The sequence below is a fragment of the Somniosus microcephalus genome, chromosome 16, assembly GCF_052327205.1.
Source record: "Somniosus microcephalus isolate GS21.2 chromosome 16, FLI_Smic_1.0, whole genome shotgun sequence".
Classification (NCBI taxonomy): Eukaryota; Metazoa; Chordata; class Chondrichthyes; order Squaliformes; family Somniosidae; genus Somniosus; species Somniosus microcephalus.
In genome coordinates this window covers 103,948,177-103,975,839 of record NC_141002.1, presented here as the reverse complement: position 1 = coordinate 103,975,839, position 27,663 = coordinate 103,948,177, and the positions used below count along the sequence as shown (strand labels likewise).

Below are 27,663 nucleotides of genomic sequence, written 5' to 3'. Positions count from 1 at the left end.
GTTGTAATGTAAGAAACACAGCAGCCAGCTTGTGCACAGCAAGATCCAACAAACAGCAATGTGATAATGACCAGATAATCTGTTTTAGTGATGTTGGTTGAGGGATAAATATTGGCCCCAGGACACCGGACATAAATCCCCTGCTCTTCTTCGAAATAGTAGCTGTGGGATCTTTTACATCCACCTGAGAGAGCAGACAGGGGCCTGGGTTTAACGTCTCATCCAAAAGACAGCGGCCTAGAAATTCACTAGCCTTAGCGCCGCTTTTGAGGCGCTAGAGGGACTAGCGCCAGAGTTATGGCCAGTTTAAAAATTCCCTGGGGCCCTAAATCGGCGTTGCACCGGTAGCGCTGCGCTGGCACCGATGACGTCATCGGTGTGCGCAGCGTCCCGGTTGCCGTGGTAACCCGCCCGAACTCCGAAATTGAGTTGCGGCCGCCTCGCCCGTGGCAGCCGCAAGCAACGTTCTGGCAGAGGTGCCTTACTCCAGTTTGCGCCGGCGCATTAAAGGCCCCGCGGTGGCCGGCCACTTTCCCGCCGGCCGCCTGCCCGCAGCTCCCTCCCCGGACTTCTCCGCACCCCCCCCCGGAACAGATGCAAGCCCGGCACTTGTCCGAGGTGCCGGGCTCATTTTTAAGCTGATTTGCGCGGGCCGCGGCCGGGTGCAGGCAGCTCCTCCTTAACGGGAGGAGGAGGCCTGCACGTCCCCAGCCTGCCGCACTGCATCGGGTGCCGCAGCGCCGGAATTGCGGCGCGAAACGGCAGTTAGCGCCGATGTACCGCCGCAAAGACCCTTCAGTAGCGCCGGCAGCCGTTTGGGCGCGGCGCCACTGAATTTTTGGCGCGCGCAGGGGACTTAGCGCCGGCACTAACTTCCGGCGCTAAAGCCCTGGCTAAGCCAAAACCCAATTTCTAGGCCAGCATCTCTGACAGTGCAGCACTCCCTCAGTACTGCCCCTCCGACAGTGCAGCGCTCCCTCAATACTGCCCCTCCGACAGTGCAGCACTCCACTGGGAGTGTCAGTCTAGATTTTTGTGCTCAAATCTCTGGAGCGGGACTTGAACCCACGACCTTCTGTCTCAGAGGTGAGGGTGCTACCCAGTGAGCCACGGCTGACACAATAATTGGAGCCAACATACAGATCAGCCATGATCTCACTGAATGGCGGAACAGGCTCGAGGGACCGAATGGCCTCCTCCTGTTCCTAATGTTCCTATTGAGGACAACTGCGACTTGACTGTCCACTCATCTGGACTTCCTGAGGGGTGAAATAATCGTAAACATTACGAGCTGCACAAAGCTGGGAAGGACTTGCGACTAATCCAGAAACAATGCCCTTATCATTTATCACATTTCTCCGTTCCAATGGTTGTTGATCAGTCGGAGGGAGATTTTCCAACAGATGCCTATCCCTTACAAAAGCGTAATGTGCTGGTATTAAATTTCTCACCGCCCTTATGTTTAATTTAACAGAGGTATTAAATCCTTTACAGCAACAATCGGAAGGTCTACCTCCGTGTGTGGGACGTCCCGAGGGCCGTCGTAATAAGGCCTTAAATTTATCTGCAAGTTCTTTCTTTTCCAAAGCGACCTTGAGTGGCAGCTGAAAATTCGCCAATCTGATATTGTGGGTGCAAGTGGAGGAGCGTTAATAATTAACATCGCCGACTGCAGCCCTCGCTCTCCTTGCGGCCCCGCTACAATAGACAGATCATTTGACAAAGGAAGCAAAAAAAGCCGTCGCCGATCAATGATTTCTGTGCACGCACGCAAATATTTCCGGATCCTCTTCCCGTACAGGCAGAAGAACGTGCCTTTAAAATTCAATCAATTTGCCGACAACAGCACGTTCGGTGAAAAACTGCCGAGCTAACAACACTGCTTTCCCAAACCATCAGAGTCTAAAACAAGTAATGTGATATACTTTATTGCAACAAATGTGATAAAATACAAAAAGCGTTCATGGGGATTCACAGATCTCCTTATCAGATTGGAGAAATATGTTGCTTTCTCAGACAATGGATGTCTCGATATTTTCTCAGCGCAGTTTCTTATCAGAAGGAGGGTGACTGAGCACAACCTCATTTAAATTTGCAGGGCTCTGCTTATTACTTGATTTTTAAAACTGAAATGCGTCAACATAGGTGCGATTTTCATTCCAAAAGCTACAATTCCAAACACTTGATATAATAATACAGGCCGACACTCCCAGTGCGGTACTGAGGGAACGCCGCACTGTCGGAGGGGCAGTACTGAGGGAGCACCGCACTGTCGGAGGGGCAGTACTGAGGGAGTGCCGCACTGTCAGAGGGGCAGTACTGAGGGAGTGCCGCACTGTCGGAGGGGCAGTACGGAGGGAGCGCTGCCCTGTCGGGGGGGCAGTACTGAGGGAGCACCACACTGTCGGAGGGACAGTGCTGAGGGAGCGCCGCACTGTCGGGGGGGCAGTACTGAGGGAGCGCCGCACTGTCAGAGAGGCAGTACTGAGGGAGCGCCGCACTGTCGGAGGGGCAGTACTGAGGGAGCGCCGCACTGTCGGGGGGGCAGTACTGAGGGAGCGCCGCACTGTCGGAGGGGCAGTACTGAGGGAGCGCCGCACTGTCGGAGGGGCAGTACTGAGGGAGCGCTGCACTGTCGGAGGGGCAGTACTGAGGGAGCGCCGCACTGTCGGGGGGGCAGTACTGAGGGAGCGCCGCACTGTCGGAGGGGCAGTACTGAGGGAGCGCCGCACTGTCGGAGGGGCAGTACTGAGGGAGCGCCGCACTGTCGGAGGGGCAGTACTGAGGGAGCGCCGCACTGTCGGGGGGGCAGTACTGAGGGAGCGCCGCACTGTCGGAGGGGCAGTACTGAAGGAGCGCCGCACTGTCGCGGGGGGCAGTACTGAGGGAGTGCTGCACTGTCGGAGGGGCAGTACTGAGGGAGCGCCGCACTGTCGGAGAGGCAGTACTGAGGGAGAGCGGCACTGTCGGGGGGGCAGTACTGAGGGAGCGCGGCACTGTCGGGGGGGCAGTACTGAGGGAGCGCTGCACTGTCGGAGAGGCAGTACTGAGGGAGAGCGGCACTGTCGGAGGGGCAGTACTGAGGGAGCGCTGCACTGTCAGAGGGGCAGTACTGAGGGAGCGCCGCACTGTCGGAGAGGCAGTACTTAGGGAGAGCGGCACTGTCGGAGGTGCAGTACTGAGGGAGTGCTGCATTGTCGGAGGGGCAGTACTGAGGGACTGTCGGAGGAGCAGTATTGAGGGACTGTCGGAGGAGCAGCACTGAGGGACTGCTGCACTGTTGGAGGGGCAGTACTGAGGGAGCGCCGCACTGTCGGAGGAGCAGTACTGAGGGACTGTCGGAGGAGCAGTACTGAGGGAGCGCCGCACTGTCGGAGGGGCAGTACTGAGGGAGCACCGCACTGTCGGAGGGGCAGTACTGAGGGAGCGCCACACTGTCGGAGGGGCAGTACTGAGGGAGCGCCGCACTGTCGGAGGGGCAGTACTGAGGGAGCGCCGCACTGTCGGGGGGGCAGTACTGAGGGAGCGCCGCACTGTCGGAGGGGCAGTACTGAGGGAGCGCCGCACTGTCGGAGGGGCAGTACTGAGGGAGCGCCGCACTGTCGGAGGGGCAGTACTGAGGGAGCGCCGCACTGTCGGGGGGGGCAGTACTGAGGGAGCGCCGCACTGTCGGAGGGGCAGTACTGAAGGAGCGCCGCACTGTCGCGGGGGGCAGTACTGAGGGAGTGCTGCACTGTCGGAGGGGCAGTACTGAGGGAGCGCCGCACTGTCGGAGAGGCAGTACTGAGGGAGAGCGGCACTGTCGGGGGGGCAGTACTGAGGGAGCGCGGCACTGTCGGGGGGGCAGTACTGAGGGAGCGCTGCACTGTCGGAGAGGCAGTACTGAGGGAGAGCGGCACTGTCGGAGGGGCAGTACTGAGGGAGCGCTGCACTGTCAGAGGGGCAGTACTGAGGGAGCGCCGCACTGTCGGAGAGGCAGTACTTAGGGAGAGCGGCACTGTCGGAGGTGCAGTACTGAGGGAGTGCTGCATTGTCGGAGGGGCAGTACTGAGGGACTGTCGGAGGAGCAGTATTGAGGGACTGTCGGAGGAGCAGCACTGAGGGACTGCTGCACTGTTGGAGGGGCAGTACTGAGGGAGCGCCGCACTGTCGGAGGAGCAGTACTGAGGGACTGTCGGAGGAGCAGTACTGAGGGAGCGCCGCACTGTCGGAGGGGCAGTACTGAGGGAGCACCGCACTGTCGGAGGGGCAGTACTGAGGGAGCGCCACACTGTCGGAGGGGCAGTACTGAGGGAGCGCCGCACTGTCGGAGGGGCAGTACTGAGGGAGCGCCGCACTGTCGGAGGGGCAGTACTGAGGGAGCGCCGCACTGTCGGAGGGGCAGTACTGAGGGAGCACTGCACTGTCAGAGGGGCAGTACTGAGGGAGCACTGCACTGTCAGAGGGGCAGTACTGAGGGAGCGCCGCACTGTCGGAGGGGCAGTACTGAGGGAGCGCCGCACTGTCGGAGGGGCAGTACTGAGGGAGCGCCGCACTGTCGGAGGGGCAGTACTGAGGGAGCACCGTACTGTCAGAGGGGCAGTACTGAGGGAGCGCCGCACTGTCGGAGGGGCAGTACTGAGGGAGTGCCGCACTGTCGGAGGGGCAGTACTGAGGGAGCGCCGCACTGTCGGAGGGGCAGTACTGAGGGAGTGCCGCACTGTCGGAGGGGCAGTACTGAGAGAGCGTCGCACTATCGGAGGGGCAGTACTGAGGGAGCGCCGCACTGTCGGAGGGGCAGTACTGAGGGAGCGCCGCACTGTCGGAGGGGCAGTACTGAGGGAGCGCCGCACTGTCTGAGGGTCAGTACTGAGGGAGCGCCGCACTGTCTGAGGGTCAGTACTGAGGGAGCGTCGCACTGTCGGAGGGGCAGTAGTGAGGGAGCGCCGCACTCTCTGAGGGTCAGTGCTGAGGGAGCGCCGCACTGTCGGAGGGGCAGTACTGAGGGAGCGCCGCACTGTCGGAGGGGCAGTACTAAGGCAGCATCGCACTGTCGGAGGGGCAGTACTGAGGGAGCGCCGCACTGTCGGCGGGACAGTACTGAGGGAGCACCGCACTGTCGGAGGGGCAGTACTGAGGGAGCGCTGCACTGTCAGAGGTGCCGTCTTTCAGTTGAGTTGTTAATCCGAGGCCCCGTCTGCTCTCTCAGGTGGATGTAAAAGAACAGGGGGGGTTCTCCCTGGTGTACTGGCCAATATTTATCCCTCAACCAACATCATTAATACAAATGATCTGGTCATTATCACGTTGCTGTATGTGGGAGCTTGCTGTGCACAAATTGGCTGCCGCGTTTCCTACATTACCACAGTGACTACACTTCAAAAAGTACTTCATTGGTTGTAAAGTGCTTTGGGATGTCCTGAGGTCGTGAAAAACACTATATAAATGCAAGTCTTTCTTTCTTTAAGATGAATCAGTTAATTGCTGTGTTAAAACAGCAGGGAGAGGAATATCGCGAGAATGCGCTGAGCGTTTGGTCACTATTATTATCAACAGTGACTGCCAGGCTGTGGTGTGCTAAATGGGAAGCTTGTCGTGAGGATTGGGCGTGCGACATGGAGAGGAATAGTTTTGTAAATATATAAGGGTAAACGTACCTCTCCTACACTCCCAGCAGCGAGCTCCACTCACTCACCGGGAGCACAGAATGGAGAATGAGCATTGTGTTGTAGCTCTAGTCTGACCCAGCACCCCTTCAAACAAGCCTCCTCACTGGGAGCACAGATTTGGAGAATTACCCACTAATGTGCTTACTCGATAAAATAAAATAAAATAAAAAATGCTCTCTATCTGTTAAATTGGAAGAAAAAAAGGGTCTTTTTAAAAAATTGTATGAATTTCTGGGTTGCTCTGTTATAATTAGGTGTTAGCTGTGGCTCAGTGGGCAGCTCTCTCGCCTCTGAGTCAGAAGGTTATGGGTTGAAGTCCCCACTCCAGAGACTTGAGCGCAAAAATCTAGGCTGACACTCCAGTGCAGTACTGAGGGAGCGCTGCACTGTCGGAGGGGCAGTACTGAGGGAGCGCCGCACTGTCGGAGGGGCAGTACTGAGGGAGCGCCGCACTGTTGGAGGGGCAGTACTGAGAAGCGCTGCACTGTCGGAGGGGCAGTACTGAGGGAGTTCTGCACTGTCAGAGGGGCAGTACTGAGGGAGCGCCGCACTGTCGGAGGGGCAGTACTGAGGGAGCGCCGCACTGTCGGAGGGGCAGTACTGAGGGAGCGCCGCACTGTCGGAGGGGCAGTACTGAGGGAGTGCTGCACTGTTGGAGAGTCAGTACTGAGGGAGCGCCGCACTGTTGGAGAGTCAGTACTGAGGGAGCGCCGCACTGTCGGAGGGGCAGTACTGAGGGAGCGCCGCACTGTTGGAGAGTCAGTACTGAGGGAGCGCCGCACTGTCGGAGGGGCAGTACTGAGGGAGCGCTGCACTGTCGGCGGGGCAGTACTGAGGGAGTGCTGCACTGTCAGAGGGGCAGTACTGAGGGAGCGCCGCACTGTCGGAGGGGCAGTACTGAGGGAGCGCCGCACTGTCGGAGGGGCAGCACTGAGGGAGCGCTGCACTGTCGGAGGGGCAGTACTGAGGGAGCGCCGCACTGTCGGAGGGGCAGTACTGAGGGAGCGCCGCACTGTCGGAGGGGCAGTACTGAGGGAGTGCCGCACTGTCGGAGGTGCAGTACTGAGGGAGCGCCGCACTGTCGGAGGGGCAGTACTGAGGGAGCGCCGCACTGTCGGAGGGGCAGTACTGAGGGAGAGCCGCACTGTCGGAGGGGCAGTACTGAGAGAGCGCCGCACTGTCGGAGGGGCAGTACTGAGGGAGTGCTGCACTGTCGGAGGGGCAGTACTGAGGGAGCGCCGCACTGTCGGAGGGGCAGTACTGAGGGAGTGCTGCACTGTTGGAGAGTCAGTACTGAGGGAGCGCCGCACTGTTGGAGAGTCAGTACTGAGGGAGCGCCGCACTGTCGGAGGGGCAGTACTGAGGGAGCGCTGCACTGTCGGAGGGGCAGTACTGAGGGAGTGCTGCACTGTCAGAGGGGCAGTACTGAGGGAGCGCCGCACTGTCGGAGGGGCAGTACTGAGGGAGCGCCGCACTGTCGGAGGGGCAGTACTGAGGGAGCGCTGCACTGTCGGAGGGTCAGTACTGAGGGAGCACTGCACTGTCGGAGGGGCAGTACTGAGGGAGCGCTGCACTGTCAGAGGGGCAGTATTGAGGGAGTGCCGCACTGTCGGAGGGGCAGTACTGAGGGAGCGCCACACTGTTGGATGGTCAGTACTGGGGGAGCGCTGCACCGTTGGAGGGGCAGTACTGAGGGAGTGCCGCACTGTCAGAGGGGCGGTACTGAGGGAGCGCCGCACTGTCGGAGGGGCAGTACTGAGGGAGCGCCGCACTGTCGGAGGGGCAGTACTGAGGGAGCGCCGCACTGTCGGAGGGGCAGTACTGAGGGAGTGCTGCACTGTCGGATGTGCTGTCTTTCGAATGAGATATTAAACCAAGGCCCTGCCTGCTCTCTCAGGTGGATGTAAAAGATCCCACGGCACTATTTCGAAGAGCAGGGGAGTTCTCCCTGGTGTCCTGGACAATATTAACCCCTCAACCGACATCACTAAAAGCAGGTGATCTGGTCATTATCACATCGCTGTGTGTGGGAGCTTGCTGTGCGCAAATTGGCTGCTGCATTTCCTACATTACAACAGTGACTGCACTTCAAAAAGTACTGCATTGGCTGTAAAGCACTTTGGGACATCCTGAGGTTGCGAAAGGCGCTGTAGAAAGACAAATTCCTTCTTTCCACTTTAATTTATCACGTGACAGAATACACTAAAATATGGGTAACACTGCTTTACTATCAGCCCAGCTTCATCCACCCGTTGTGATCATAGAATCTTACAGCACAGAAAGAGGCCATTCGGCCCATCGTGCCTGTGCCGGCTCTTTGATAGAGCGCTCCAATTAGTCCCACTCACTGAATTTCCCTTGCCTCACAAAGTATGTCTCAGGATAAGGGGTCGGCCATTTAGGACTGAGATGAGGAGCAATTTCTTCATTCAGAGGGTGGTGAATCTTTGGAATTCTCTACCCCAGAGGGCTGTGGAGGCTCAGTCATTGAGTATATTCAAGACTGAGATCGATGGATTTTTGGACTCTAGGGGAATCGAGGGATATGGAGATCGGGCGGGAAAGTGGAGCTGAGGTCGATGATCAGCCGTGATCTTATTGAATGGTGGAGCAGGCTCGAGGGGCCGAATGGCGGAGCAGGCTCGAGGGGCCGAATGGCAGAGCAGGCTCGAGGGGCCGAATGGCGGAGCAGGCTCGAGGGGCCGAATGGCGGAGCAGGCTCGAGGGGCCGAATGGCGGAGCAGGCTCGAGGGGCCGAATGGCCGACTCCTGCTCCTAATTCTTATATTTCTTAAAGTTCTTACCTATTTGCAGCAAACTTGTTGGAGATGAATCCCCCTGGGATTTGAGTTACGATATAACCCCAGAAAAAGGAGCCGTGGATCAGCCCCACAATCTCGGGGTTCCAGTTGAATTGCGGTTTCTGGAGAGAGATAGAGAAAAGAGAGGGACAGAAATGCTGCGGCCCTTGGCGTATCTGCTCACAAAGTTATGGTGATTAATTAGATCATTGTTTGGAGCAGGCTGCCGTTGATATAGAGCACTGCGTTACCAAAGTGCTTTGCCCACCCATTAAACAGCTGCTCTCCAACCCCCCCAGCCTCCTCCAGTTAAAACACACCAACTCCCAACAGGCTTCCTTTGATTCCTCCAATATTTCAGCAAATCTCATTAAAGCGCGAGTAAATGAATTAAAGGTTCAGTGAAATTTAGAAACGCTGCCTAGTTCCCGCTCTTTCATTTTTTACAAACCCACACCTGTGTACTTACCTATGCAAATGATTGGGAGGCTCGCCGCTCGTCCATTCATGCCTCTAACCAGTTGCTAACTTGCTGTGAGATATTATCGCCTTGTTTCATATTTGGCAGTTGGAAAGGTTACCTGTAAACATCTGACATGATTCTCTGACTATATAAGCTGTGTCTTTATGCATTTCTCCACTTCACCTGAAGAAGGAGCAGCGCTCCGAAAGCTTGTGATTTCAAATAAAGCTGTTGGACTATAACCTGGTGTTGTGTGACTTCTCATATTTCATAGATATAGTAATCTCAAATGCAATGCTTAAGTTATCCACCAGAGGGAGACAAATGCTAAGGGATTATATTTACTAGTATTAAGGTAACATTGCATTATGGGAATGACTCAGAGGATCCTCCATTTTTGCATCGTGCAGTAAGAAATAGAAGTGCATGCCTGTAGCAGTAAGAGCTCTGTTCTCTCCTAAACTGTGTAATTAAAAAGTTAAGTTTTGGGTTCTGAAGTCTGGCTTATATCAGTTATTGGACCTTACCACTTGGATATCACATTTGGCGACGAGGATTAACAGATCTCAACTTGAAGAAGGGAAAATACAAGATCACTGCATCTGAATCATGGCTACTCGAGTAGGAGAGATTTCTGCTTTTGATGTTCAAAAACAAACATGGATCGAATACTGTGAGTTGCTGGAGCATTTCTTTGTGGCAAATGATATTGTCGATGTTGGAAAAAGGAGAGCTATTTTGCTCACTTCCGTGGGAAGTCTGACGTATAGTTTGCTGAGAAACTTATGCAGTCCTAATAAGCCGGGAGACAGCTCATTTACTGAATTAGTGGATTTGCTAAAGGATCATTTCAATCCCAGACTGAGTGAGATTGTACAGCGTTTCAAATTTAATTCGCGGAACAGGAACCCGGGAGAGTCTGTATTGGATTATGTAGTGGTGTTGAGAAAACTGGCACATGATTGCAATTACGGGAACAGTTTGAAAGACATGCTGAGAGATAGGCTGGTTTGCGGAATAATGGATGCTCGGATGCAGAGGAGATTATTGTCCGAGACTGGGCTTACATATGAAAAAGCATTGGAACTTGCTCAATTAATAGAGACAGCTAACCATCATGTACAAGAAATACAAGGTTCAGACTGGTCGTCTACAAAGCAAGTTGGAAGTCAGTTTATTGTGCACAAGTTAAATATGGGACCGAAATTACAACGTGAGCATATAAAAGCATGTTATAGATGCAATGGAGATCACCTGGAAAGGGAATGCAGGTTTCTGGAGGAAAAGTGCCACAAGTGTGGGAAAAAAGGACATATAAAACGTGCATGCAGAGCAAAAGCCCCTGAAAAGGAATACAAACCAAAAGGGGGAGAAAAGCAAAACCTAGTAAGAGAAGTGAAAAAACAGGGAGCACATCACATCAGTGGAGAAGCTGAGAAAGAAGACGACGTGTTCATAATGCATAGTATGGTAGAGGACATTCCTAAAGTGGATCCTATCACTTTGCAACTGATAGTAAATGAAACTAAGGTGAACTTTGAGGTGGATACTGGATGTGGCGTAACCATAATGAATAGGGAGGAGTATTCAAAATTGTGGAACTGTGCAAAAGTTCCAGAGTTAAAGTCTTGCTCTATGAAGCTTAAAACCTATACCGGTGAACGAGTGGCAACATTGGGTACAGCTATTGTAACTGTGAAACACAGGGACACCGTAGAACAGCTATCTGTAGTTGTAGTTTCGGGTTCTGGACCAAACTTGTTAGGTCGGGGCTGGATACGAGAACTTAAATTAGATTGGGGAGCAGTAAATCAACTAGAGGGAGGCAAACAATTGTCTTTGCAAGACGTGTTGATTGAACATGAGAACGTGTTCAAGGAAGAACTTGGAACATTTAATGGCCCCCCAGCTAAAGATTTATGTCGACAAGGCAGGCAAGTACCATGGGAACGCAGATGCCTTGAGCCGTCTTCCACTACCAGGTACACCTATCCGTGCAGCTCCAGAGGACAGAGTTTTGATGTTGGAGGACACGGACACGGCAATTGTGACCGCAGAACAAGTAAGGACTTGGACTGGTAAGGATCCAGTACTGTCTAGAGTCTGAGAATATGTAATGAGGGGTTGGCCACAACATCCGGAAGGGACTGATTTCACACCTTACAGTGTCAGGAAAACAGAGCTGTGTGTGCAGGATGGTTGCGTGTTGTGGGGAGCACGAGTGATTATTCCACAGCCAGCACGACAGTCTATCCTAGAGCAATTACATCAGTGTCATCCTGGAGTTTTGCATATGAAAGCCTTGGCAAGGAGTTACTTGTGGTGGCCAAAGCTAGATGAGGAGATAGAAAATCTTGTCAAGACATGCAGCACTTGTCAAGTACACAGGAAGGCACCGGCAGCGGCTCCACTCCACCCCTGGGAGTGGCCGGATAAACCATGGAGGAGATTACATGTAGATTATGCGGGTCCATTCATGGGAAAGATGTTCCTCATAATCATTGATGCACATTCCAAATGGATGGATGTGTATCCTGTAAATTCTGCTTCATCTACTGTTACTATAGACTGCCTGCGTAGGAGTTTTAGTAATCAAGGAATACCGGAGATCGTAGTAAGTGACAATGCCACGTGTTTTGTGAGTACAGAAACAAAAGAGTTCATGAGAAACAATGGCATAGTGCACGTGACTTCAGCTCCATATCATCCGTCTTCAAATGGACTTGCGGAGAGAGCCGTACAAACATTTAAGGAGATGATGAAAAAGAGTGCAGAAGGGAATTTGGCAGCAAAAGTGTCAAGAGTTCTGTTCAGCTACAGAATAACACCTCAATCTACCACAGGACTCTCTCCTGCTGAGTTATTGTTAGGACGTCGACTACGCTCCACTCTTTACCTGGTTCACCCAGATCTAAAAAGGAAGGTGGAAAACCGACAAATCAAAAAGGAGAACCATGACAGAAGGACAAAGAACCGCAGTTTTGGAGAAGGTGATGCGGCCCTTACCAGAAATTTCAGTTATGGTCCAAAATGGATTCCTGGCGTCATAGACTCAATGACCGGTCCAGTTTCATATACAGTCATGTTGGGAACTGGTCAGGTAGTACGCAGACATATGGATCAGATACTGACCAGACAAAGGGAAATCGAACTGGAGGTTCCAGAGGAAATGTTGGAGGACAAGTTGGTCCCCAGTTATCCAAAGGCCTTGGTGGTACCAACACCACGAACAGAGACAGTTATACCTGGACCCCTTAGTCAAGAGGAAACCATCGTAGCAGAGTCAGATACTCTGAGTACTGCTCAGGAGCAGCAGGTGGCTCTACCACAACCAAGCAGAGACTTGACTGTAAGACGTTCACCAAGGTCTCACAAGCCGCCAGAGAGATTGATCATGACCTGCTAGATTCATTCAGGATGGACTATCATTAAAGGAGTTTCCTTATGGACTTTTTAAGAATGTTGTTAAGAATTATTGTAACTTAAGAGGGGGGGATATAGTAATCTCGAATGCAATGCTTAAGTTATCCACCAGAGGGAGACAAATGCTAAGGGATTATATTTACTAGTATTAAGGTAACATTGCATTATGGGAATGACTCAGAGGATCCTCCATTTTTGCATCGTGCAGTAAGAAATAGAAGTGTATGCCTGTAGCTGTAAGAGCTCTGTTCTCTCCTAAACTGTGTAATTAAAAAGTTAAGTTTTGGGTTCCTGAAGTCTGGCTTATATCAGTTATTGGACCTTAACACTTGGATATCACAGTAGATCACAGTGTCTCCTTTTTTGAAATCACTATTGAATTGCACAAATTAGATTGTGTGAATCACTTCCTACACAAGTTAAATTCAGAATGAACTCAGATATCTTCCAGGAACAATCTGTCAAAGCAGTTTAATATATTTTTTTTATTCATTCCGGGGATGTGGGCATCGCTGGGATGGCCGGCATTTATTGCCCATCCCTAATTGCCCTTGAGAAGGAGGTGGTGAGCCGCCTTCTTGAACCGCTGCAGTCCGTGTGGTGAAGGTGCTCCCACAGTGCTGTTAGGGAGGGAGTGCCAGGATTTTGACCCAGCGACGATGAAGGATCGGCGATATATTTCCAAGTCAGGATGGTGTGTGACTTGGAGGGGAACTTGGAGGTGGTGGTGTTCCCATGCACCTGCTGCCCTTGTCCTTCTAGGTGGAAGAGGTCGCAGGTTTGGGAGGTGCTGCCGAAGAACATGAAATAATGGGAACCTTTCTCTAGCAAAGGGGTGTCCAGAATGAGACCCTTGGTCAATGCCAGTCCAGCCCTTGAAACCCAGGCCACTCAAACCCAGTTTTGCTTCTATTTCTTACCCACTGAAGATTTTGGAAAGGGCTGTTCTGAGCCCTGGTGCCTCATTTGTGGATCTGAAACCTGAGATAGATGCAGGGATTTAAACTTTATCGGTGGCCCATCCCAACAACAAGCTTGGACAACCTTTTCTCCATATTATCAGAAGTAGCTGATAAAGGGCAGGCTAATATTGGGTGGTTTGAATGTTTACTAAACGTATACTCAAATGAAGTGGAAACCTGTCTCTTAAACGTGCCTCAATAGTGGTATTAAATGGAAATTATTCTTGTCATGAATATCACCTCTTATTACTTTTAAGATTTAACTGAACCAGCCACGTAAATACTGTGGCTACAAGAGCAGGTCAGAGGCTGGGTATTCTGTGGCGAGTGACTCACCTCCTGACTCCCAAAGCCCTTGCACCATCTACAAGGCACAAGTAAGGAGTGTGATGGAATACTCTCCACTTGCCTGGATGAGTGCAGCTCCAACACTCAAGAAGCTCAACATCATCCAGGACAAAGCAGCCCGCTTGATTGGCACCCTATCCACCACCTTAAACATTCACTCCCTCCACCACCGGCGCACCATGGCTGCAGTGTGTACCATCTACAAAACGCAGTGCAGCAACTCGCCAAGGCTTCTTCGGCAGCACCTCCCAAACCCGTGACCTCTTCCACCTAGAAGGACAAGGGCAGCAGGCGCATGGGAACACCACCACCTCCAAGTTCCCCTCCAAGTCACACACCATCCTGACTTGGAAGTATATCGGCCGATCCTTCATCGTCGCTAGATCAAAATCCTGGAACTCCCTCCCTAACAGCACTGTGGGAGTATCTTCACCACACGGACTGCAGCAGTTCAAGAGGGTGGCTCACCACCACCTTCTCAAGGGGCAATTAGGGATGGGCAATAAATCCCGGCCTTGCCAGTGACGCCCACATCCCAGGAACGAAAAAAATTAATTTAACTTAGGGTGGCTGCCTGGTGCAAGCAAAGTGCCAAAAACCCATTGACCTTGGATCCCAGCACCCCCGGCCACAGCCCTCTAAAAGCAGCGATTGTGATTGGGGCAGGACAGTGACTCTGCCAACACCTTTCTGTGGAAACTGATGGGGAAAGGCTGGGATCCGAATCGGCCAAATGCCAGCCTAACCTGGAGTCCATTTGATGGAGTTAACGGAGGGAGTGTGCAAGAAAGGGCAATTCCGGCAGGAGGGGTGGAAATGGGGGGTTGGGGGGTGGGTGGGGGGGATGCGGGGGGTTGGAAACCCAGACCCGCCTGGGGTTTCCCGCCTAATTATGGCTACCCAGCAAATTGCGTTTCGAGAGGGTGGGAGCTTATTCTGTTCAGCCACCCTGCTCTCCACACGTGGCAGCACTTTGGGGGTGAATCTGTGGGGCGTTGCTGGGCTACCCCAGGAACTTCAACAGAAGCATTACACAGATTACACAGAATTTACAGCACAGAAACAGGGCATTCGGCCCAACTGGTCCTCACTGGTGTTCATGTTCGACACGAGCCTCCTCCCACTTTACTCCATCTCACCCTATCAACATATCTTTCTATTCCTTTCTCCCTCATGTGCTTATCTAGCTTCCCCTTAAAGGCATCTATTGTGAGTAGGGCCAGCGGCACCTCGGATTCTCTGAGAGCAGGGCAGGTTCTGCTGTGGGCCTACACTGGGGCTTAACGTTGAACGACTCTTTGACCCAGGCTCTTCACTCGGGGCAGTGTCCTGCCTCTGGAGTAGTCAATTGACCCCCATCCGCAGGATTTGGAGCAAGCAAGCACGGCAGCTTGTTCAAAGACAGCTAGAGTTTCAGCCCTGGCAACCTTCCGGTGTCACATTAGCGCCACCTGAATTTCTAGGCTCCCTTCTTGACATGAGAATGTGACGTAACGTTATGCCCACATAACAGCATGCCACGTATTGCCTACTTTTTCCGCCCTTCTCCCTTCGTTAGATGCCCATCTGTAGGTTTACCCAGTGTGCATGGCACCTACCTCAATCTCTGCCTTGCCATTTACATAGACGGTGTTGTTGTTGACCATTTCAACTATTGCCACACCCAGGTTGCACCTGATGCCAAAGGAGATGCAGAAGCCAAGTCCACTCATGATGGCGATGATGTAACGCTTGGGCATTCCAAAGCAGTGGCAGTCACACAATGGCTGCTTCAGCACCTCGCTCTTCACCGGCTGACCGTCTTCATTCAACTCAATTTCTTCCTCCTCCTCCACATTGGTGCCATCGACAGCTCTGGGGAGGTGACAGCAATCACAAAGGATCAAACGTAGCAGCAAATCACAGAAAGCTTCACGTTATCCCAATGGGAACTACGCATTAAATCAGGATCATTCTGTCTATGAAGCAATGGGACACGATTTGCAAAGTAATACCTTAATTTCATTACCATAGATTGCTTAATCTGGTCTTTCCATTAATTCTAATTCATTAATCATTTAACTGTCCAATACAGTGTGTGGTACGGTCCTTAGGATGTGACTTTGGAAACTGTAATGACACACGGAGCTAAAGCGGGTTTGTAATATCAGCTGAGACAATGTGGGGGAGATTTATCATCCACTGCTGTTCCTCGACAAATACTTAATACACTCACACTAAATCCCACTGTCCTGGTTTTTTTTATTCAAGAATGAACCTTTTTAATATAATCCTGGTTAACACCTGCATTAAAAAAGCACAAAGTGGGATTTTATAGGAATGCTTTAAACAGTCATACAGGAACAGCGGAAATTACACATCTCTATAACCATCTCCATCGCTATCTATTTACATCTCCATCTATATCTCTGTCTTTACCATCCTCTCTATCCCCCTCTTTCTGTCTCTATCTCCCTCTCTCTATCGCCTTCTCTCTGAATTCATTTCTGCCTCTAGCGCCCTTATTATCCCTCTTCTCTCTCTCTGTCTCTATCTATCTCTAGTTTTGATGAAAGGTCATCAACCTGAAACGTTAGCTCTGTTTCTCTCTCCATAGTGCTGTGTTTCCAGCATTTTCTGTTTTTATTTCTATTTATCTCTATCGCTATCTCTATCTTTATCTACCTATCGCAATCTTTATCCACATCTCTATCTATCACTATCTATCTCTATCTCTATCTAAAGTGTCAGCTGTGACTCAGTGGGTAGCACCCTCACCTCGAGGGTCAGAAGGTTGTGAGTTCACCCAAGAGACATGAGCACATAATGCTAGGCTGACACTCCAGTACCGTACTGAGGGAGTGCTGCACTGTCGGAGGTGCCGTCTTTCGGATGAGATGTTAAATCGAGGCTCTGTCTGCTCTCTCAGGTGGACGTGAAAGATCCACTATTTCATGGCACCATATGCTTATGGAGGGAGCCAGCATGCAGGGAGGTCCTCTTCCCTTCCCATGGGCGGAAGACACCTCCCTAGGAGACCAAAACAGCCCGGTTGCACATTGCACAGGAGGGCACAAGCAGGGATGTGGTCAGGAGGACCAGGCTGCGGTGGCACAAACCTTTCAATGATCTCAGTAGATCACGAAATGTTAGTACAAAGCCACACTCAACCTCATCCTGCTGTGCCTCTCATCACATCCCCATCACTCTGCCTTCCTTACCCTACTCCTGCACATCCTTCTCACACCAACTTACCTTGCACCTCCACCCGTCCCTCTCTATCTACATTATCACTTCCCCATCTCACTAGCCACCCCTCACACTCACCCTCATCCTAGTGTAATCATATCGACTAACAACACACAAGGGTAGGCACTTTGGTGTTTTATGCAATGTTCATGTATAAAGTTTCTGTTAATGTGCTGTCAAACATTGAAACCTTTATTTTCAACACTTTGCATTCTTGGACAGATTTGTGTGCACCTTTGGAAGTAGCTTAGTGAGTTGCAGCGAATGGTGAGACATAACGGTACCCCCTCTCCCACCCCCCCCCGCAATGGTGATAAGTGTGAAAGGAATGGCTTGGGCATTGTAGGGATGCTTTATGGTGTTGGTGTGGGGTGGTGCCAACCTGGCGCATCATGTGGCAGCCAGGGTGTACAGGGTCAAGTGAAGTAAATCTGGCCATGGTGAGGTCATCCCTGGCCTCCCGGGCAGCAATGTGGTTGGGTAACGATGCCCTCTGTCCTGTGCAGCATCAGTTGATTGCGAAGAAGGTTGGTGGTATACGTGGTGCTGCTGGTGTGCCTGGTGCTGCTGGCGTTGGGGCTGATCGTGATGGGATTCACAGGGCCAAGGTGAGGGAGTATAAAGGGCACCCATGCTGATGGAATAGATGGCAGGTGAAGTAGAGAAGTGATCTGTCAATGGTGAGAGAGGTAATGAGGTCAGGCTGGAGGGAGGCTTGTGCAAAGACTTGCAGCATGGTGAATCTGTTGTGGAAATGCAGTGAAGAAGAGATTGTGGCTGAGGGAAGATATCTCTGTAAGGTGGGAGCTTTTACCTGATATTTGAAGCTGTCAACTCAACAGCTGATTCAATGGCCACTGACCTCCCGCCTCAGCTTCACAGACGTGGTCCACGGCCAGCATGGACCCCATGGATGAGCACATAAAAGCAGAAGGTGAGCTCAAATGTATTCTTAATGATCTCTAAACAAGGTCATAATTACCTGAATTGGATCCCCCGCCGTTGCGTGTTGGGTCTGCTCAGCGCTGACAGACCCGACATCGGGGAAAGGCGCGCGGCGGCAGGTTCACAGCGGGGTCCCAACCCACTGGGGGAGAAAACACTTTCCCACCCAACCCCCCACTGATCGCGGCCGCTGACCCCCGGAAAATCTCGGCTACAGAAACAGGAGGAGGTCATTCAGCCCCTCGAGCCCGTTCCACCATTCAATGACATCACGGCTGATCTGCGCCACAACTCCATTTACCCGCCTTTGCTCAATGTCCCCTGATACCCTTACCCAACAAAAATTCAGTCAATCTCAGTTTTGAAAATGCCACTTGACCCCAGCATCCACAGCCTTTTGGGGGGAGAAAAATTGGGATAGAACAGAGGAGATTATGGGATGACTTGATTGAGGTGTTTAACATTCTGAAGGGATGGGACAGAGTAGAGAGAAACAGACTGTTTCCAATGGGATCAAGAATGAGGGGGACAAAGGTATAAGATTAAATGTAAAAGTTTTAGGACAGAGAGCAGGAGAAACTGTCTTACACCGAGGGTTGTGCAGCTGTGGAGTTGACGAGCAGAGTTAGTGATTGAAGCAGAGTTAATGTCAACATTGAAGAATAGGTAAGATAGGTGGTTGAATAAAAGGGGAATAAAGGGATCTTGGAACTAGGAGGGCACGTGGGATTAGGATACTGCTCGAGAGGAGGATAAACACCAACGCGGACTGGATGGGCCGAACAGCCTGTTTCCTTGCTGTCATATCTACAACAACAACTTGTAATTATATAGCACCTTTAACGTAGTAAAACACCCCGAGGCGCTTCACAGGAGCGTTAATCAAAGAAAATTTGGCACCGTGCCACATAAGGAGATATCAGGGCAGATGAACAAGGGAGGTTTTAAGGAGCGTCTTAAAGGAGGAAAGAAAGGCAGAGAGGTTTAGGGAGGGAATTCCAGAGCTCAGGGCTCAGGCAGCTGAAGGCACGGCCGCCAATGGTGGAGCGATTAAAAACAGGGACACTCAAGAGGCCAGAATTGGAGGAGCTCAGAGATCTCGGAGGGTTGTAGGGCTGAAGGAGATCAAGGATAGGGAGGGGCGAGACCATGGAGGGATTTGAAAACAAAGATGAGAATTTTAAATTTGAGGCGTTGCTGGACCGGGAGCCAATGTAGGTCAGCGAGCACAGGGGGTGATGGGTGAACGGGACTCGGTGCGAGTTAGGGCACGGTGCAGCGAGCACAGGGGGTGATGGGTGAACGGGACTCGGTGCGAGTTAGGGCACGGGGCAGTGAGCACAGGGGGTGATGGGTGAACGGGACTCGGTGCGAGTTAGGGCACGGGGCAGCCGAGTTTTGGATGACCTCAAGTGTATGGAGGGTAGAACATAACTCTTAATATACTATATACCAGAGCGGAGACTTCAGCACATAGTCTAGGTTGGCACTTGAGTGTAGTACCGAGTGCTGCACTGTCGGAGGTGCTGTCTTTCAGTTGAGATGCTAAACTGGGATCCTGCCTGCCTGTTCTAGTGAGTGTAAAAGATCCCATTTTGAAGAAGAGCAGGGGAGTTCTCCCCGAGGCCCTGGGGCCAATATTTATCCCTCAACCAACATCACTAAAACGGATTATCTGGCTATTTATCTCAGTGTTGTTTGTGGGAGCTCACTGAGTGAGAATCAGCCGCAATGTTTCCCTACATTACAACGGTGACTACACTTCAACCAGAAAACCCTATTTCACTGGTTGTGAAGTGCTTTGGGTCGTCCTGGGGTTATTAAGTGTCCTGTATAACTGCAAGTTCTTTAATACATTTCAGTAGATTATCCATCGCAGTGATATCACTTTTCCATTGTGTTCGTGCTGGGGGAATAATTTCATCCGCGCGCTGTGTGCAATGGAATGGTGAACCTGTTCCTTTCGTGACACACAGCTCTCAGCGGCTACCTCCCCCCATTCACCATACGCCCCTCACCACGTGCTCTCAGGTCAGATCACAAGGCAATAACGGATGAGGGAGGCTAGTCAGCCCTTCTGAGGGCCATCCAGAGTGACCCTGCAGTCCAGTCATTGCAGCATTCGATTAGAATCACAGAATCTTACAGCCCATGGAATAAAAGGGACAGTGGCAGCATGGATACGGAATTGGCTAAGTGACAGGAAACAGAGAGTAGTGGTGAACGGTTATTTTTTGGGCTGGAGGAACGCATACAGTGGTGTTCCCTAGGGCTCGGTGCTAGGACCACTGCTTTTCTTGATATATATTAATGACTTGGATGTGGGTGTACAGGGCACAATTTCAAAATTTGAAGATGAAACAAAACTTGGAAGTATAGTGAACAGTGAGGAGGAGAGTGATAGACTTTAAGAGGACACAGACAGGCTGGTGGAATGGGCGGACACGTGGCAGATGAAATTTAATGCAGAAAAGTGCGAAGTGATACATTTTGGTAGGAAGAACGAGGAGAGGCAATATAAACTAAAGGGTACAATCCTAAAAGGGGTGCATGGACAGAGAGACCTGGGGGTATGTGTGCACAAATCATTGAAGGTGGCAGGACAGGTTGAGATAGCGGTTAAAAAAACTTACAGGATCCTGGGCTTCATAAATAGAGGCATAGAGTACAAAAGCAAGGAAGTTATGATGAACCTTTATAAAACACTGGTTCGGCCTCAACTGGAGTATTGTGTCCAATTCTGGGCCCTGCACTTTAGGAAGGATGTGAAGGCCTTAGAGAGGGTGCAGAAAGGATTTACAAGAATGGTTCCAGGGATGAGGAACCTCAGTTCCAGGGATAGACTGGAGAAGCTGGGGTTGTTCTCCTCAGAGCAGAGAAGGTTGAGAGGAGAGCTGGGATGCTGCCTGGCCTGCTGAGTGTTTCCAGCATTTTCTGTTGTTATTTCAGATTTCCAGCATCCACAGTATTTTGCTATTGCATTAAGGTTGAGAGGAGATTTGATAGAGGTGTTCAAAATCATGAGAGGTCTAGACAGAGTAGATAGAGAGAAACTGTCCCCATTGGCGGAAGGGTTGAGAACCAGAGAACTCAGATTTAATGTAATTGGCAAAAGAACCAAAGGCGACATGAGGAAAAACCTTTTTACGCAGCGAGTGGTTAGGATCTGGAATTCACTGTCTGAAAGGGCGGTGGAGGCAGATTCAATCACGGCTTTCAAAAGGGAATTGGATAAGTATCTGAAGGAAAAAGAATTTGCAGGGCTACGGGGAAAGGGCGGGGGAGTGGGACTAGCTGGAGTGCTCTTGCAGAGAGCCGGCACGGGCTCGACGGGCCGAATGGCCTCCTTCTGTGCTGTAACCATTCTATGATTCTATGAAGAGGAATTTCTTCTCTCAGAGGATGGTGAATCTTTGGAATTCTCTGCCCCAGAGGGCTGTGGAGGCTCAGTCGTTGAGTATATTCAAGGCTCAGATCGATAGATTTTTGGACTCTAGGGGAATCGAGAGATATGGGGATCGGGCGGGAAAGTGGAGATGAGGTTGAAGATCAGCCATGATCTTATTGAATGGCGGAGCAGGCTCGAGGGGCCGAATGGCCGACTCCTGCTCCTAGTTCTTATGTACTTAAGAAAGTGGAATCATCGGCTGCAGTCGGCCATGTAGTATTGAAGGTGAGAAGGCAGTGTCTCCCTCCGTTTATAGAACTTCAGGCTGAATCTCATGAATGAATGATGGGGAACTCTGTGATCTATCGCACTTCATCATTGTACATACTGTCGATTTTGTTTTAAACTCTCCAAAAATCCATTTAGAATGCCTCTCATGAACAAGAATCCCACTCCAGAATCTACTCGATCGAATCATTTTAAGAACCTCGATTAGATCACCCCTCACCCGTCTAAACTCAAGGGATCTCCTGACGTCCCAGTCTTGTGTTAACTCCGCATTTTTGTACTGAGGTCGACAGTCTCTCCTCGTAGCTCAGACCTGTGACTGAGGGGACCAGCCTCACCGCTCCCTTCTCTGCACCTCCTTCAGAACCTGAACAATTTCCTTGTGCCTCGGTAACCAGATTAAGACACCAGTACCGGCACAGAAAGAACTTGCATTTCTATAGCGCCTTTCACAACCTCAGGATGTCCCAAAGCCCTTTACAGCCAATGAAGTACTTTTTGAAGTGTAGTCACTGTTGTAATGTAGGAAACACGGCAGCCAATTTGCGCACAGCAAGCTCCCACAAACAGCACTGTGATAATGACCAGATAATCTGTTTTATTGATGTTGGTTGAGGGATAAATATTGACCGGGACACTGGGGAGAACTCCCCTGCTCTTCTTCAAAATAGTGCCATGGGATCTTTTACATCCACCTGAGAGAGCAGACGGGGCCTCGGTTTAACATCTCATCTAAAAGACGGCACCTCTGACAGTGCAGCACTCCCTCGGGAGTGTCAGCCTCGATTTTTGTGCTCAAGTCTCTGGAGTAGGACTTGAACCCACAACCTTTGGACTCAGAGGCCAGAGTGCTGCCCACTGAGCCACAGCTGACACCTAACACATGTATAAATTATAAATAACACAGGTAGGAGTAGGTTACAAGAATGTAACACATACCCAGGTTTGGATAGCATTGAGGAATTGCTCCAGGTTTATTCCAACATATCTCAGTCACTTGAGGTATCAATTTCTCATAAAACAGCCTATTTGTTATTAACAACAACTTGAATTTATATAGCGCCTTTAACATAGTAAAATGTCCCAAGGCGCTTCACAGGAGCGATTATCAAACAAACTTTGACACCGAGCCACATAATGATATATTAGGGCAGGTGGCCAAAAGCTTGGTCAAAGAGGTAGGTTTTAAGGAGCGTCTTAAAGGAGAGAGAGGTAGAGAGGCGGAGACATTTAGGGAGGGAATTCCAGAGCTTAGGGCCCAGGCAGCTGAAGGCATGGATACCAATGGTGGAGCAATGAAAATCGGGGATGCGAAAGAGGCCAGAATCGGAGGAACGCAGAGGTCTCGGCGGGGGGGGGGGGGGGTGGTTTGTGGGGCTGGAGGAGGTGACAGAGATAGGGAGGGGGCGAGGCCATGGAGGGATTTGAAAACAAGGATGAGAATTCTTAAATCCAGGCATGGATGGGTGAATGGGACTTGGTGCGAGTTAGGACACGGGGCAGCATTTATGGGTTGGAATGGAGGGTGACACAATCAGCAGAGCTGTTAGTTACAACAGTCCAAAAATATTTAAATTACAGAGCACATTTTAAATTAAGCAAACAACCAGCTCAATTTTATGAATGCGTTTATCAATAATTCATAAACCATACTTCTGCAAAGGATCGGTGTGCATTTCACATACATTTCAGTTCTGATCGCGTGAAACTGCATGATGTTAATATCAATAAATGTGTGATCGATATCGAAGCAACAGTGATTGCAATTGATAATTCTTCTATCAGTAATGAACTCTTGTCAGAGACTGGCAGTGCACAATCATAACTAAAAACTGTAGTTTAATAACATTTTCATGACACAAATCCCTGGTAAATGATTGCAAATCATGTTTCCCCTTTATATTTAAAAGCTTGTGGTGGCTGCTCCATTATAAAATGCACTGAAGTAGCACTTCCCTCCATTTGTATCCATTAATACGGCGACAGTAATTGAGTTATCGTCACTGACAGTGAAAGAGAGTCTAGGATTGAGTTGATTTTGCCAAGAGTAGGATTCCTGATCCCTGAGTGTGAATTAGAAAGGTTTTGATAGAGTAGATACAAGAGAGAATGTTTCCACTTGTGGGGAAGAGCAAAACTAGAGGCCATCAATATAAGATAGTCACCAAGAAATCCAATAGGGAATTCAGAAGAAACTTCTTTACCCAGAGAGTGGTGAGAATGTGGAACTCGCTGCCACAGGGAGTGGTTGAAGCGAATAGTATCGATACATTTAAGGGGAGGCTAGACAAGCACGTGAGGGAGAAGGGAATAGAGGGTTACACTGATAGTTAGACGAGGAAAGACAGGAGGAGGCTCGAGTGGAGCATAAACACCGGCACGGACTGGTTGGGCCGAATGGCCTGTTTCTGTGCCGTATACCCTGTGTAATCCTGTGTAGATGGTGTGTGATGGAGAGAGTCTCTGTTTCTAGCTAATGACGCTTTTCAAATAAAGCAAAAGGCATTATTACTATCAAAACATTGCAGTTAAACAACACATATTGTAGGCACTACTGAATAATGATGAACATTGTACGAACACACTCAGTCAAAATTATGAGGGGCCTAGATAGAGTGGATAGGAAGGACCTATTTCCCTCAGCAGAGAGGTCAATAACCAGGGGGCAGAGATTTAAAGTAATTGGTGGAATGTTTAGAGGGGAGTTGAGGGGAATTTTTTCACCCAGAGGGTGGTGGGAGTCTGGAACTCACTGCCTGAAAGGGTGGTAGAGGCAGAAACCCTCATCACATTTAAAAAGTACTTGGATGTGCACTTGAAGTGCCGTAACCTACAGGGCTACGGACCAAGAGCTGGACAGTGGGATTAGGCTGGAGAGCTCTTTGCCGGCCGGCACGGACATGATGGGCCGAATGGCCTCCTTCTGTGCTGTAAATTTCTATGATTCTATAATAATGAGATGGTAAATATTCTTTGTATCATTTTAAGGATAGTCTTTTTTCTTGTAGTAGTACGTACCAGACTTTTTAATAAGGAGGTGCTTTTCAGGCATTTTATTAATTATGAAATTGAGATGTCTGTTGAATAATTGCTTTAGTTTATACTGCGAGAATGGGTCGTGTCTGTATGACTGTCATTACTGTAGAAATCTTGCAAATCTATCCATTTTCTAGCTATATATATATAAAGGCAATAGTCGCAGCATCAACGCGTATATTTGACTGAGGATATCAAAGTTTAACTAGACAGGCTGGTGACTTTTTAATTATTTCCTGTAATTATACCAAAATAATATCTGAACAAAGTTAAACCAATAAATCAGAACCAAGTGTCCACTGTGGCTCAGTGGGTCGCACCCTTGCCTGTGGGGCAGGGGGTAATGGGTTCACAGTCCCACTCCAGAGGTTTGAGCACAGAATCTAGACTGGCACTCCAGGGCAGTACCGAGGGACACTCCAGGGCAGTACCGAGGGACACTCCAGGGCAGTACCGAGGGACACTCCAGGGCAGTACCGAGGGACACTCCAGGGCAGTACCGAGGGACACTCCAGGGCAGTACCGAGGGACACTCCAGGGCAGTACCGAGGGACACTCCAGGGCAGTACCGAGGGACACTCCAGGGCAGTACCGAGGGACACTCCAGGGCAGTACTGAGGGAGTGCTTCTTCCAAGATAGAGCAGGGGAGTTACCCTCGGGCCAATAGTTACCCCTCAGCCAACATCATAAAAAAAACCAGATGATCTGGTCATTTATCACATTGCTGTGTGTGGGATCTTGCTGTGCGCAAATTGGCTGCCGCGTTTCCCACATTACAACAGTGACTCCACTTCAAAGGTATTTCATTGGCTGTAAAGAGCTTTGGGACATCCGGTGGTCCTGTAAAGGCGCTATACAAATGCAAGTCTTTCCTTATTAAATGACGAAATCGAAGGGCATCAAATGATTTAGGTCTTATTTCAAGTAACCTCGGGCCTATGTTCAGATTAGATTATCTTTTAAAAGAGCACAAAAAATAACATTTATGCAGAGGTTTTATTGGTGACTTTTGGTAGAATTTGCTAAATAACAGGGTGTTGTACAAAAATCTTTTAAACCCCACAAAGCGTGTCTCAGGCAGCCAAGAGTTAACCTGCACCAATTTCTGTCTCGATATTTTGCTTTTAAATAATATTGTTGATTAATGATAAATACTGGCAGTCAGACCATAACCCAGCAGTGTCGGGTTGTACTGCCACACGCTTACAGCATCTCCTCACTGCAATCTCTACAATAGATACACATTATTCAGGAAGATTGAGTTCTCCGCGCAGATTAGACACTGGAAACTCGCTAGCTTGAGATTACAGCGCATCTCCAAAAACTTTATGAAGTTTTGTAAAATAATTCTCTCTGTCTGTACCTTCGAAGATGGCCCAGTGAATCTCCCACCGTGAACTTGGCTTCTTCCTTGACCGGTTTGAAGAATTTATCCTTCAGAGTTGCAAATCCTTCGAAAGGCATCTTTGCTGGGCTGGTGGGGGCAATGTTTCCTTGTTTTCTTCTTATTCCCAGTACTAATGATATTCTATCAGTGCTACTGAACCAGGGGCACTGCTGTCCTCGCTTGGCTTTCCATGGTCACTGAGAGATGGGCAGTCTGTGGTCCCCCGGCTTTACCGAGGTAGGTGTCTGTTTTCTGCACCTTGCCAACCAGCTGCTGTGGGAAGTTGGAGAAAGAATCCCAGGGATTTTCTGGCGATGAAACTCACCTAGAGAACAGAGCAGGTGTGGTTTTTATAATCCATGCACAGCATCCCTGGTGCTCCTGGGGGAGATGTTCCTGTTCTCACACATGGCGGGTCAATAGATTCTCACTGTCTTCCACCACCCTCCCACGCGACCCCCCCCCCTCCCAAAAAAATTAAGGGATCAGCGGAATTTCAGCACCCTTGCACAATCTGACAGATCTTGTATCCACTGAGCTGTGAGGAGGAGCTCTTCCTGCCTGCTCGCCTTCCTTCAAATGGTTCTCAGGTCCTTGTCACAGCGCAAGAGGCTGGACAGAGAGAGAGAGAGAGAAGGGGATGGAAGAAGTTCATTAAAAATTGACAGCATTGTAGTCGATCTGAATGGCGCAGACTGTAGGCTAATGTTAGCAACCTTGCCTCTGTGTGTGTGTGTGTGTAACTGATCGGATGGAAACGCATTGTCAAACCCCACACCCCTTTAACTAGACCGTGCATGAATCTTTTAAGGAGTTGAATTCACAGCACACCTCATCAATCTCTCAGACACGTCCCAAAGCTTCTCTCAACAGCGAATTATTTCACACAGTCATTCCATCCCCTTGTTTCCTGCAATGTTTTATATTTGCAACAACATTTATTTCAAGGATGTGCACAGCCTGAGAAAAGGTGGCGCGGAGATGCACTGAAAACATCTATTACAATATTTGTGTGTTAAACATAAAAGGTCTCTCAACATACAGCAAATGATTCGAAGTTAGTTCATTTACCAAGCCTTGCTTTTTTACATTTTAGCCACACTGTAATTTACTGCAATTGAAAAATTGCTGTTTAATTTGATAATGCAGGTTTTATTTTATTTTATTCTATTGCGGGAATGTTTTACGATTCTCTGAAGTTCAGAAGTTAGAGAAAGGAAATGCAATCTAAATCGAGGATTTTCAGATTGTCGGTTTAACTATTTTTACCGAGATGTCACCTGGTGGTTTTTTTTCTGAATATATATAGTCAACAACAGCAATCCAGCAGTCATGGACTGGCGCAAGGTGATAGTGAAAGGCAGCATGGAGGAGTAACACCGTCCTGAGATCGTTCATTTGTGAATTTCCCAAGTCTCTGATGCTCATACTGTCCTTTCAGAGCAGGTTGGGGTCTATCTGCCTCCTGCTCCTCTTTGCTGCTCCCTTGTGGTAAATGAGACGCCTTACACCAGGGGCTTCAAACTTTTCTCACCCACCCCCCGCTTGTAAATCATAGAATTTTACAGCGCCGAAGGAGTGTCATAGAAACATAGAAGATAGGAGCAGGAGTAGGCCATTCGGCCCCTCGAGCCTGCTCCGCCATTCAATGTGATCATGGCTGATCATCCAAATTCAGTACCCGGTCCCTGCCTTCTCCCCATATCTCTTGATCCCTTTAGCCTCAAGAAATATATCCAACTCTT

At 49.9% G+C, this 27,663-nt stretch overlaps 1 protein-coding gene across 1 annotated transcript in view; it reads right to left on the bottom strand.

Annotated features, from left to right (window-relative positions):
- The window catches only part of slc17a8 (solute carrier family 17 member 8), a 78,067-nt gene extending 51,730 nt beyond the window's left edge, over window positions 1-26,337 (bottom strand). The window contains exons 1-3 of the mRNA XM_086009645.1: window positions 25,895-26,337; window positions 15,244-15,499; window positions 8,453-8,571 (exon numbers count right to left, since the gene is read on the bottom strand). Of these exons, the coding sequence (XP_085865771.1) occupies window positions 8,453-8,571; window positions 15,244-15,499; window positions 25,895-25,995 (476 nt within the window). The 5' untranslated portion in view covers window positions 25,996-26,337. The remainder of the gene's footprint in view (window positions 1-8,452; window positions 8,572-15,243; window positions 15,500-25,894) is intronic.
- Between the last annotated feature and the right edge of the window lie 1,326 nt (window positions 26,338-27,663).